The 13,292-nt window shown below is 48.5% G+C and overlaps 1 protein-coding gene across 2 annotated transcripts in view; it reads left to right on the top strand.

Annotated features, from left to right (window-relative positions):
- The window catches only part of SPTBN4 (spectrin beta, non-erythrocytic 4), a 1,634,043-nt gene that overhangs the window by 1,394,716 nt on the left and 226,035 nt on the right, over nucleotides 1–13,292 (top strand). For both annotated transcript variants that reach the window (XM_086938241.1, XM_086938242.1), the window contains one exon: nucleotides 10,633–10,699. In XM_086938241.1, the coding sequence (XP_086794367.1) occupies nucleotides 10,633–10,699 (67 nt within the window). The remainder of the gene's footprint in view (nucleotides 1–10,632; nucleotides 10,700–13,292) is intronic.

The raw sequence follows: 13,292 nt of genomic DNA, 5'->3' as shown, positions 1-13,292 counted from the left end.
AATTATCGCTGTATCTCTCGCGATATTGGGGGCATATTTACAAGGACAGTGTTAAAATTATCGTCGCTGTAGCATTAGGAAAGTGTCGTTAAATTTGTTGTGGTTTCCTGGAAGCATAAGCGGAGTGAACTGGACTGACGAATGCCAGTGTTGCACGAGGTTGTGAACGTTGACTCCGGAGCTATGGGCGTGGTTCCATTGTGAGCTATATGACAAATCAACTCATTCGGGTGTCCATGTTGTAGTGCTGACATCACCCGGGTCTTAAACGCAAATGTGTCATTATATCTGTAAAGTACCACAGCATGGCCAACATGGAAGGCACGGGGTATCCCTGACCCTATATTCATCCATAGTTGCACACAGAAAAGATGGTGGACATGACGTATTTCTGCGAATAGGAATGTTTGTTGTACATTCAGTGGAGTGTTGTAGATTTAGTATACAGGGCTATGAAAGCTTTAGGATGCAGTTTTTGGCACATGAAGGGCAACTAATATTATACGTATGTGGTCATTCAGGTACACTGTCGAATTTGGTGCTGGAAATCAGTGTTCGAGCCTCTGAGCCGCGTCCACATCCTGGTATTGAAGAGAAATGACCTAATCTACGCCTGCCTGAAAATGTACTGAAAATACGGTGCTCACGTAAATTGCTGATATAGTTTTGGGTTGACTGCGCGCTATATAAATATGCACACACTCCCTTTTTTTCTCCTCAAACACTATTTTCTATTCAAATCTTTTTTAAAGTGTTGCCCCAAATTCTTATTAACCCGTTGGCTGTTTCCTCTTTTTTGCGGCAGTGCGGCCGTTTTAAAAAACGGGCGCTGTCGCGTCGGCCATTGGCCGACGGCAGCACCAGCGAGGTAGTGCTGCCGACGGCCAATGGCCGACGGCAGCAGCCAACGGGTTAATATAAGAGGGCATGATTTACTTTCAGATAAAGTAGAATAGAAGTGCTACTACAAACACTCTCTCACTACTTCATCTTTCATTTTTGTTTTTTGCACATTTCTTTTCAATTACTCTTTATGAAAACATTGTGACTGTTAAATAGGATTGTTTTATTATTTGTTAATTAACATTAATATTTTTTTCATGTTTACTGCTTGCAATGATAAACCTCCAGTTCTTCATGAGTGAAAATACGTCATAGTACTACACAATATACATACTGATGAACCCATTTTCACTCTAGAAGAAAAAGAGAATTACTTGATAATTTTTTTATTTGTACATATTTCAAACCTTTTTTCGGCGTCTTTGTAGTATTTTCAATTCACAACGATAATATGAACTGTTCTTACGTCATTTCGTTTCTAAAGTACAATTATACTTTTACACACTACATTTCGAAATCATAATAATATACTTGCATTAGAAAAATATAAAAAGCATAAACTTATACCATTAATTTACATCTCTTTAAAATTCTTTCCTCTTTCCGTCGACATATATCCAACTCCTCTGGAGGGGACATAATGTTTTATATATTACAATATATACATTAAATTTATGTTCCCTCTGAGGAAATGGACGATAAACTACGATGAATCCGACTATCGTAAACTTTATCTTGCTCGTAGTTTTGTCACCCGTAATTAAATCACAGAAACAAAAGTAATCATCCTACGGATGTGGTTTATATACGTTTTGGTTATTGAAGTCACTATGGAACCAATTTAGTGCTCCTCCCATTTTTTTGTCACATTTTTCAGTTGACACGTGCTCACATTTCCACTGTTTAACTTGCGCACGTGTTTTTTGTAAACGTGAAACTTGTTAAACAGTTTTAGTTTTGTTTTATATCCTCATACGTATTCTCTCTTTCTTTTTCTTATAATTCTTTCTCTCTTTTATTATATGAGTATTAAAATAAATACCTTTGTTTTTATTTTTTAAAACAAGTATATTTATTGATCTGAGAGAAACAGGTTAGTATTCGATTCCTTACCTTAGAATATCCCCAGGCGTCAGACTGGATCCGGAATTTTTTCTGCGTAGCAGTACCGATGCGCGTCGGTAGGCGTCATCCGTGGCTCCGCGTCCGGCATCGGCATCATGGGCGCCGTGATGATGTCGTCGGAGTACTTAGACGCCGCCTCTGCTCGCTGACATCAGTTCTTCTTTTTTCCGCGCCAGCAGCGCTGATCCGGAAAAAGTGGTACCCATAGTCCATTTTTTACTAACTTTTTCAATCCTTTTTGATCATTTTTTCGGAGTCTTTTCGACTTCGAACGGTGCCGTTAGGGATGCCTGGATTTAAACCCTGTGAGGACTGCGACCGACTGATGTCGGTTACCGACCCTCACCGCCGGTGCCTTCACTGTCTCAGCTTCAACCACGACGACAAGGCCTGCCCCGACTGACGAGCCCTGACGTCGAAAGCTAGGCCGGAGCGGTCCCGCAAGCGGCTCGAACTCCGGCACTCGGCCCCGCGCCGCAAGAGGTCGCGGTCCGGTCGGAGGTCGAGGGACCGGTCACGGGGTCGGAGCCATCATAGCTCCGGTAGTCACCATCGGTCTTCGGGCTTGAAGTCGTCAGGTAAGCACAAGAAGTCGAAGAGGCGTCATCGCTCTTCCGATTCCCCCCGACGCTCGCGCTACGCAGCCGGGGTTTCGGGTGACACCGCCCACGCGGCTCCGTCGGAGTCGCGGGCGTCGCTGCCTGCTTCATACCCTCCGGTCCCTGGGGATAACGCGGTGCCGGAGGAGATTGAGCGCTTCCTCATGGCCATAAGGTCGCTCTCTTCTCTGACGGGCTCCGCGGCGCCTTCGGGCCTAGCGGACCCGTCTGGGGGCCCTAGCGGTCGGGTGCTTCGGCCCCGACGGCAGCGGGTGCTTCAGCCCCGGTGCCGCCGGCGGCTTCAGGCCCGGCGCAGCAGAACCCCACTGGATCCGCATCCGGATCGTCGCCGGTTGACCTGACGACCTCACCTGCACCGGTCCTTATGGTGTCACCCCCGGCACCATCTTCGGGCAGCCCCGTCCCCGATGCCTCCCTCGCTCCGGTTCAGACGTCGGAGCGGTGCCGCTCTCGACGCTGATGGGAGATTTCTTCTTCAACGAACCGGCCCCATCCTTTGACAACCCTGACTATCAGGAGATGGGTGACGAGGTGTATTGGGAGCGATCTGAGGACCCTCTGACATGTGATTGTCAATGCCAGCAGGACTGGACAGGTGAACTTGGGGATGCCAGTAGTCTGGACACTTCGCCGGACACTGGTTTTGTCTCCCCTCATACCGTGGCTACGGAAGAGGAGGCAACCTTCAGTGTGGTGCTGACGAGGGCGGCCGAAGCCTTGAGCCTTGAGTTCCCCGACGCGGCCGTGAGGACTAACCTCCTCACTGAGGTCCTTAAACCGCAGTCAAGCTCGTCTGAGCCTCTGCTGCCGTTTAATGAGGCCTTGACAGACGTTCTTTTGGGCACTTGGTCCAGGCCCGCTACAGGTCCGCCTGTAGATAGGAACGTGGCCAGGCGCCACCGTCTGGCTCCGGGAGACCCATCCCACCCGCGAGAGCATGGTCATCCAGGCGTCCAACTCTCAGTCCGCATTCCCGACGGCTCCGCCCGATCGTGAATCCAAGAGGTATGAGCAATACGGGAAAAAGGTATTCTCCTCCCTGAGTTTGGGACTGCGGTCTTCCAACACCGCATGCCTCTTGGGCCGCTACACCCACTCTCTGTGGGACACGGTCGCGGACGTGCTGCCAGAATGTCCGGCGGAGGTCAGGGCTAAACTCACCCAAACCCTTGCGGAGGGTCAAGATGCAGCACAGTTTTTCATCCGGTGTGGGCTGGATAACACAACTCACTGGGCAGAGCGATGGCAACGACGGTGGCGATTCGTCGTCACGCCTGGTTGAGGTCCGCCAACTTTTAGGCCGATGTCCAGAATACTCTCATGGACATGCCTTTTGATGGCCGTCGTCTTTTTGGCGACAAGGCAGACCATGCGCTTGAGCGCTTTAAGGACTCTAGGGCTACGGCCATGTACTTGTGCCTCTCGACCCCGCGCCAGCAATCGGGTGCCTTTCGCTCCTTTCGTGGCCAAGGAAGGGGCGCCCCCACACATGCTGCCAGCCACGCACCGCAGTCTAATTTTCAACACAATGGCGGCCGAGGGAACCGCCGAGGCGGCGGTCCGGGACAACAGCGAGGCCAGTCCACACCTTCCACCTTCCACCTGCCTCTAAAGCCTCCTAGTCCATGCTTTCAGGCCCACGTGACTCCAGTGGGGGGCAGGGTTCGCCATCATCACTTCCACTGTCGCACTGTCATCTCGGACAGGTGGGTGCTGCAAATCGTCCGAAGGGGCTACTCCCTCCCCTTCGAGGCGTCCCCTCCAGCCATGCCACCGCAGTACCACCGAGTGTTGGGGGATCACTTGCGACTTCTGCAGGAGGAAGTTACGGCCCTCTTGGCCAAGGGGGCTATCGAGCGCATTCCTGGGCCAGAAGTAGGGTGTGGTTGTTACTCCTACTACTTTCTGGTGCCCAAGAAGGGCAAAGGGGGCCTACGCCCTATCTTGGATCTCCGGAAGGAGAAGTTCAAAATGCTGACACTGGCTCAGGTCTTAGCTGCCCTGGACCCCGGAGACTGGATGGTAGCGTTGGACTTGCAGGACGCTTATTTCCACATCCCCGTCCTGCCGGCCCACCGGCGCTACCTGCGGTTCATGGTAGGCCGCAAGCACTTTCAGTTTACCGTGCTCCCCTTCGGCCTTACCAGCACCCCACGGGCGTTCACGAAGGTGACGGCGGTGGTCGCAGCTCATCTGCGCAGGTTAGGGGTTTTCATTCTTCCCCTACCTCGACGACTGGCTGTTGAAAGCGGGCTCGCCCCAGACAGTCTTCAGCCACCTCCAGACGACGGCAGACCTCCTGCACCAGCTGGGGTTCTCCATCAATGTGCCGAAGTAACACCTGTGCCCCTGTCAGAAGCTCCTCTTCATCAAAGCGGTTCTCGACTGTGCGCAGTTTCGGGTTTATCCTCCCGAACAGCGGGTTTGGGATATTCAGGCTCTGATTCCGATCTTTCAGCCTTTATCCCGGGTCTCGGTCAGGTTGACACAGCGGCTTCTGGGGTTGATGGCCTCCTGCATCCTTCTGGTGCATCACGCCCGGTGGCGGATGCAGGCTCTGCGGTGGGACCTGAAGTTTCAGTGGGCCCAGCATCGGGGCAACCTGTCCGACCATGTCCTGATCTCGGAGGGCACTGCGAGATAGCTGCCGTGGTGGCTCACGGACCACGATTGGGTCAACGGCAGATCCCTCTCCCTTCCCCAACCGGAGCACCTAGTTGTGACGGACGCGGCCCTCAAGGGCTGGGGGGGCCACATGGGAGAGGCGGAGATCAGAGGCCTCTGGTCTCCGGCGGAGTCCCGGCTCCATAACAACCTCTTGGAGCTGCGGGCGATTTGTCTAGCACTGAAGGCATTCCTCCCCTCTGTCTGGGGGAGTGTAGTGCAGGTGTTGACGGACAACACCACCACCATGTGGTACTGCAACAAACAGGGCGGGGTGGGGTCGTGGACCCTCTGCCAGGAGGCTCTGCGCCTCTGGCAATGGCTGGAACATCAGGGCGTGACCCTGGTGGTTCAACACCTGGCAGGTTCTCTGAACGCCAGGGCGGACGAACTCAGCCGCCGGTGCATGATGGATCACGAATGGCGTCTGAACTCAGACGTGGCACAAGGCCTCTTTCAGCAGTGGGGAGAGCCTTGGTTAGATCTATTCGCCACCGAAGAGAACGCGCAATGTCATCAGTTCTGCGCGTTGGCATTTCCAAGGAGGCACTCGCTCGGAGACGCTTTTCGTCGCGAGTGGAGTTGCGGTCTGTTGTACGCCTTTCCGCCTATACCACTTCTGCCCAGAGTGCTGAAGAAGATCAAGCGCGACCGGGCCCAAGTCATCCTTGTGGCTCCGGACTGGGCACGAAGATACTGGTATCCCGAGCTACTCAGCATGTCAGCCGATCCCCCGATTTGTCTGTCTCTTCATAAGGACCTTCTGTCGCAGCAGCAGGGGATGGTCCTCCACCCGAATCTGTCCAGTCTCCACCTCCATGCGTGGATATTGAGCGGCGACAGTTGAGGCCATTTGACTTGCCTCCTGAAGTCTGTGATGTGATTTTGGCAGCCAGTCGTCCCTCCACAAAATCGGTATACGCCTGCAGGTAGAACACATTTATGGTATGGTGCACAGCAAAGGCTGTGGATACCCTTTCTGCCCCCTTTCAGAGGTTCTCCTCTTTCTTCTGCTCTGGGCACTATCAAAGGTTACCTCTCTGCCATTTCAGCCTTCTTAAGGATTCCTGATCAGCCTTCTCTTTTCAAGTCCCCTGTTGTAAATAGATTCTTGAAGGGCATCACTCACATGTTTCTTCCTGTTCCTTTTGTGATGCCTCAATGGGACTTGAACCTTGTTCTGACTTATTTGTTGTGCGCTCCTTTCGAGCCACTTCACAATTGCCCTCTTCCTCTTCTAACTCTTAAGACTGCATTCCTGGTTGCCATCACCTCTGCTAAGAGAGTGAGTGAGCTCCAGGCTCTATCTTCTCAACCTCCTTTCCTCTCTGTCCATCCAGACAAAGTTGTCTTGAGAACGCGTCCCTCTTTCCTGCCCAAGGTAGTCACAGCCTTCCACATCGGGCAGTCCATCACCTTGCCCACCTTTTTCCCGCCTCCGCATCCCTCGAAAAAGGAAGAGAGGCTCCACCGTCTGGACCCAAAACGTGCACTCTCATTCTATCTGGACCGCATGTGAGAAGTTGGCCTGATATGCAGTGCTCACTATTCTAGTGATCACTATGTATCAGTCCAAACAACCCTTATTGATGATTGGTTGTAAGTCAACCTTATAGACCAGCTATCCTAGTAGCATGGATACGAGCAGCCTTCGGGCTAAACTCTAGAGGGCGTGTTAAGCCAGCTGTTATACCATCACATATACCCCTTGAACACCAAGTGAAAGGACACCACACAAGTGTTATGAAAATAAACAGTGTATTTATTTAAATCACAACAGCCCTGTACTCTTTATGAGGACAGGGTACTAAGCACACAACACAACTCTTACGAAAATACTTTAAGTTGCACAATTTACACAAATGCCCGAGGGGCACGGAAAACCATATACTATGGAAGTGTAATGCGAAATTACTAGCAGGTAAGTACTGGACTAATAGGCTTTGGAATCGCTAGGACTACGTTACTGAACCTTCAGATTACTAGTAGGAGGCCTAGGGGACTCGGGTGCAGAGTGTGCACTCTCACGCGGGATGCGGGACAAAGTCTATGGGAGCTAGTAAAAGCAAAGTTAGTGTTCTCGGGCGAACCCGATAAGGTAGTTCGAAAACGGCAGTGACTCTGGACCCTTGGATAGTGAGGCTATGCTGGGGCACCGAAATGCCGAAGTTACCTAGCCCAGGGGCTGCAGCTGCATAGGTCTGAAAAGACGTCGGGAATCCTCGTTGACGAACCAGGAGCCTGAAGAAAGAGTTGCTGGCAGGCGACCAGTGAAGATTGTTCGAAGTGATCCAAGCCTGGATCAAAGATGGATGACACCTGAAAGCAGAGGGGACCAAGTTTGTGACCACTAGCCAGTAGTCAGATGGCACCAGGAGGGCACCGGATGGTAGTCACCTCGACCAGGTGAGTGGGCGACGCTGGGCTCTGCAGTCTCACGGACCAGGAGGCGTTGTCGGCGACCAGGATGGAGGTGCGAGCTGTCCCACGATGGTTGATGCTGTCGACGTCGCTGGACCCAGGATTGGGGCAACAAGTCTTGGCAAATTCAAGCCCATGCGGTGGACCTAAAATGGCGTCTGGAGTGGACCAGGAGGGTCCGGGGTGCTCCTCTTTTGGAAGGGAGCAAGGGCCAGTCTGGAGCAACCAGACCAGCTGTGGTGATGTCGTCGGGCGTCGTCGGGAACTCCACAAGCCAGCGGGCTAGTAGCCAGACAACGCGGTGAGCAGCAAAAAGCAGAAGGGCCCCACGCAGATCTCGTGGCTGCTGGGGGGCTGGACTTCGGTGCTGGAGCTGCTCAGGGTTGGGGCTTCTCGGACCCCAAAGCACTCACCAGAGGATCCCTCGGCGGTCGTGCTGGATAGAAGTCGTGCAGTTCTGATGATGGCCGGTCCCTCGAGGTCTCGTCGCACCTACGGTTCTCAGCTTAGCTGTAGAGGTAGGTAGAGGTCAGAGGTGCCAGGGAAGCAGGGTCTCGTCGAGCTGGTCAGTCGGATTCCGGAGGAAGGACGTGCAGCAAACCGCAGAGTTCTTAGATGGTGCCTGCGGATGCAGGGTGACTACTCCTTAGTCACAAGGGAGAAATCTTGAGAAGAGTCGAGAGTTCCTTTCGTGGAAAGTAGTTTCTTGATTCAAAGATGATCTAATTTGAAAGGGTCCCCGCTCCTGCCTTTATCCTAAAGAAAGGGGTGGGTACGCGACTAGGTCCTGCCCTAGTGGTGGGACCAGGAAGGGGGGTGGTTACACCCCTCTCCTGTGCCGGACTTTCCCCAGGCCAGGGGCTGGTGTGCCCCTGGAACTGGTTCTAGCCGGCAGATGCGTAGTGAGCACCGGGGTGCCACTCTGCAGCCACCTTCCTGTAAAGCCCTGCCTACCCAGGATACACAAAACCCTGTCTGGGATGGTGCTAGCACCGCCCCTGACAGGAAACCCTTTGTCCAAGCTCCCCTCGCTGGAAGGACTCCCAGCTGTAGGGGGTCAGACTCGTGTCTGTGGTGGCAGCATCCATTTTGTGATGCTGAGGCTTGAGTTAACTTTAACCGGGGTTCACAGTTACATACATGTCGTGTCCCTCTAGAAGGGTGGAATGCTAACCCCGTCGCCAGAATTGGCGAGGGGTTAGTATTCCAATTCGTATGAAACCTTACTCGACATGTTTTGATAAAGCGATACCAAAGATAGCACTTAACCGCGAGGATTATAATGCACTTAAGAGTATATGGTACGCGTTATCATGGAACAGCTATTAGAACTTGGTTCCGCAAGCTGCAAACGGGCTCAGCTCATGCCAGAGCACCATTTCACACGATTCCATGCACTCTGCCTTCAGGATTGTCAAGGCCTGCCATAGGAGTGACTGATAGGAATCTGTGTGTCCATTTTTAGGGTTAGATATAGGTAAACTATATCTAAAGCAAAGGGTGATTACACCACCTTGCCCCAGCTGTCATGCAGCCAGTTGTGTCAGATTTAGATGGCCATCCAGGGGTGGCATAATACATGCTTCAGCCCCTGGTAGGCCCTGGGTACACCTATGCCCTGAGTTACAGGGTCTGATAAGGTGGCCCAGTACCAATTGGATAATGCACCTAAGGTACACGTGTCAATTTAGTTTCAAAACTAAATACAAATGTCTTTTAGCAATTATTTTACTCACTATTGTGATTAGGCTACTTTTATTCAAACATTGAATTTTGACTCCCTCACCATATTTTGTGTGTATTTATGTCTGCAATCTTCAGTTTAGCATAGGCTCAAATAAAGGCACCGGACATTTATACTTTCATGGGAACTGTGAACGTTTTTATTGGCTATTACCTGCTAAATAGTACTTTAGACTATTACTATTAAAGTACTTTACACAGGAGGGCTGTAATAAATAAATATAAGCCAGATGTTCAACCATTTCATTTTGCGAGTCTCTAATTGCGAATTTTTTGTAACTCGCAATTAGAGACTTGCAAAATGAAATGTGCTAATGTGTCCCAAAAACAACAGCGATTCCCAGTGGGGTCGCAATTCACCTGCCTCATCAATATTCAGGAGGCAGGTCGCAATTTGCGACCCATTGGCAATGGCCAATAGCACTGGCATGGTGGGGACAGCAGACCATCATGTCTGTGTTTGCTTTTAAATAAAGTAACTTTTTTTAATGCAGCCCGTTTTCCTTAGAAGAAAACATGATGTGTTTCAAAAAGAAAAATTAAATGTTTCTGTTTCATTTTTTTTAAGGGTGGGCAGTGGTCTGTGGGAACATTGCCTGTTCTTAAAACATTTTTTTGTTACTATTCACAAAGGGGCAAGGGTCCCCTGGCGACCCCTTCTCATTTGCGTCTGACTTGCTGCCTGCTTGAAGTAGGTGGTAAACTATGGCCCGTGCAGGCAAAAGCAGTAGGGCTGGTTTGCGGCGATTTTGACAATTGGCGAGGAACAAATAATTATTTATTTAATTTTCCCTCATGATCGTTTGTTGGATCCTCCTTATTTCAACATTTGAAAAGCTGACAAACTGCAAACTTGTCTCTATCATCCTCCAGAACGCACCAATGTTCTGTGTCCATTTTAACTTCTTGTGTGCTTTCTATGATTGGAAGATATCTCAGAAAACGAATGTTGTTATGCTTACTTGAGTATCTCTATTTCATTTCCCTACCGTGTTAATGATAGTTTGATCTTATTGAATAAAAAAAGGAGCTAAGCTGGAACAGTAAGATTAGGCGGGTCGACCAAACAGGTGATCTTTGCTAACCCATGGTCAGAAGACTGTTACAAGCGTGTATCCTTGTTTCACAGAATGTACCTTCTTCGCCACTTGCATGCAAATGTGTAGCTTGACACCAGTATGAGATCTTTACTATTGATGTTTCTGTGCATTGGCAGGAAAGCTACCTTGGCAGATATTGTTGAGCAACTGCAAGAAAAGGAAGCAGCCCAGGTCAGTGCTGGGGTAAGACATTTTAGTAACCTAACCTTGCATGTATATTTAGAACCAGTCTAATGATAATGACCAAGGTAGCAGTTTATTGTCAGCCCATGAGTGCCGGGGGCGGGGGCCAGCCTAACAGATATCATAGCCAAGATAACCAGTAGTGCTGGGGACAATCAACATTTCCAGAAACTATTGGCTATTCAGAAATATAAACTTTCTAATTCAGTGCACTAAATTGAGCCAGTACAAATAGTGGATTCCTCATGCTTAGATGATCGCCCATTATCAAATAAATGTGTATTGATTTCTCCAGAAATTGGGAGCTGAAAGAACATCTATGACATGTTATTTTCCCACTGCAGATTCCTTTATATCACATGTCCTTTCAGTTAAGTGGACACTAAAATCATTAGGAAAGACTAAACAGAATTCTTAGGCATGCCCACATCGTGCTCTATCTGCCGTACATGTGTGCCTCTCCTATCTGCTCCTTGTGCTTCTCCCTTCACGTGGAGAACACATATCTTGAATCCTGCTATAATCCCTACAGTTTATTTTCTCCATGTGCTCACACAAAAGAGAAAACTAGAAAACAAGTCTCCTCAAGTATTGACAATGTCCCCAGATAATCATTCCCAGCATTTCTGCACTTTTTAAAGAAGCTGAAGCGCCTACTCTTGAGAGAACACTTCAGCACAACATGATGGGGCTTGTCATCCATGAACATTCTGATTCATTTTAAATGATCCAGGATCACAACCCCGGGGCTGGCCCACTTTGTTCAACACTCTTGCGCCCTAGCTAGGATTGGGCTCTACAAAGGCGTAGACATACACAAGTATAATTCCCAGAGAAAATTATTGATTGTTGGTCATTTTGTCACTCTGTTCTCTGAAAATATGTGTACCTAAAAAATATGTGTATTTGTAAATTGCAACTCAGTGGTACTCATTTTATCAACCCCAGATATATGAAAGGCTGAGTGGACCCACCAGGATTTGAACCTGTGACTATGAGGTCGAACACAGGCCTCTTCAGTTGATGCATTAGTCCACTGAGCCACCAGCCCCGGCTGATTTAACAAAGAGGCTTGTGTATAGCGGCAATGTCTATTTCATGTCTGATAACAAGTGTTGTTAGTGTGTTGGCTGACAAGCCAGATTACACGTTTGCTGAATACAAAGCCAACTGTGCTGCATGGGCCAAGACAGCAGATACATTTCAAACTTGTTGGTAGATTATTAAAAACAGTAAGGCTAGTACAATGCCTCTGTTTGGATGGATTCCTGCTGTTGCACATGACTAATCAAAGCTGGGCAGTGCATCCCAGTCTGATTTTGGCCATTCTTCTTTACGTGTACAATGTCCTACTGACCTAGTCATTTCAGCCTGGTGTTAGAAATGCCAGCATAGCCTATAGTCTGACACAAATAGAATCAGAAAGATAAATGGTGTGTTATTAGTTGTTCCATTGAAAGGGTCACATGCAATTAGTTGTTTTCAGATGACAAGTACTCCAAAGATTGTTAGATTTTAATGGCACAACTCCTGCTGTGTTTTTTTTTTATGGAGTGCAGACTTTTTCTTACCAAAAATAAGGAGACATTGCTGGTGCAAGGATTTTTGTCACCCTAGGCAAAGTGACACTGTGTCTTACCCAGGCTATTAGGCCACATTTGCAGCTTTGAGGGCCAGAAATAGCATCTGACTTAAGGTGCTACCTGGTTCGAAGGAAAACAGTTACAACCAGTTTAGGCTTGAAATCTCTCATTCAAAACAGAACCACGGACTAACAAGACCATCGGAAACAATTTTAACTGCAGATCTTGAAACTATCTTCAAATTCTGCATTATAAACTTGTAGCAGTTCCAAAGGGGTGAAAGAAGCCGAAGTCTTAGAAAATAACTGCATTTTCTAGCTGCAATTCATTTAATTGGTCAAACTCTAAGCTACTGAGCCACACGCCGTTTTAAGAACATACTTGAATTCTTTTGGAGCTCTTTACTTTTTGCTTTATGCAAATTTATCAACTACAGCTTCTTGCATTGAAAGGGTGAACTGCATTGCTGTGCAGGTTGCAAATTTGTAATGACTGACAGTGCATCTCTTGAATAAAATGATAATTTCCCTTCCTCAAAGTAAAACCAGTTTTCGTTTTGACAGTATGTGTAAACAATGAACAACTTTTAAGGAGATTTTGAAATCACTTACAGTAGGGCTGTGGCCCCAGAGATCTCCTTATAGTCACTGCACACTATGTTTCCGAATCCCGTAGCACCTGTAATATTACAATTATAAGGAATGTTGTGCATTTTTGCCTCTGGCTTCTCCTATTGGGATGTCTAGCCTTACCCACTCTACTTCATTTCTCTTTCACATGAGTGTTGTGCCTTTTGCTTCTTAAATTATGGATGTTAGTGTTAAAGCCCTTCAATACTTTCTCATCATATTCTGCTTTATGGAAATAATTTGAGCCTTTAAATGTTTTAAAACATTAAAAAATAATATAGTCATCATCCATCGTACTCCTTATTCATATGTCTGAAATTAGGAAGCACTGTCATCTTTTGGCCATAAACTTCAATTACTTTAAAAATCCTTGGGTCACTA

This window comes from Lissotriton vulgaris, chromosome 9 (assembly GCF_964263255.1).
Source record: "Lissotriton vulgaris chromosome 9, aLisVul1.2, whole genome shotgun sequence".
NCBI classification, from domain to species: domain Eukaryota; kingdom Metazoa; phylum Chordata; class Amphibia; order Caudata; family Salamandridae; genus Lissotriton; species Lissotriton vulgaris.
This window is presented reverse-complemented; position numbering and strand designations above follow the sequence as displayed.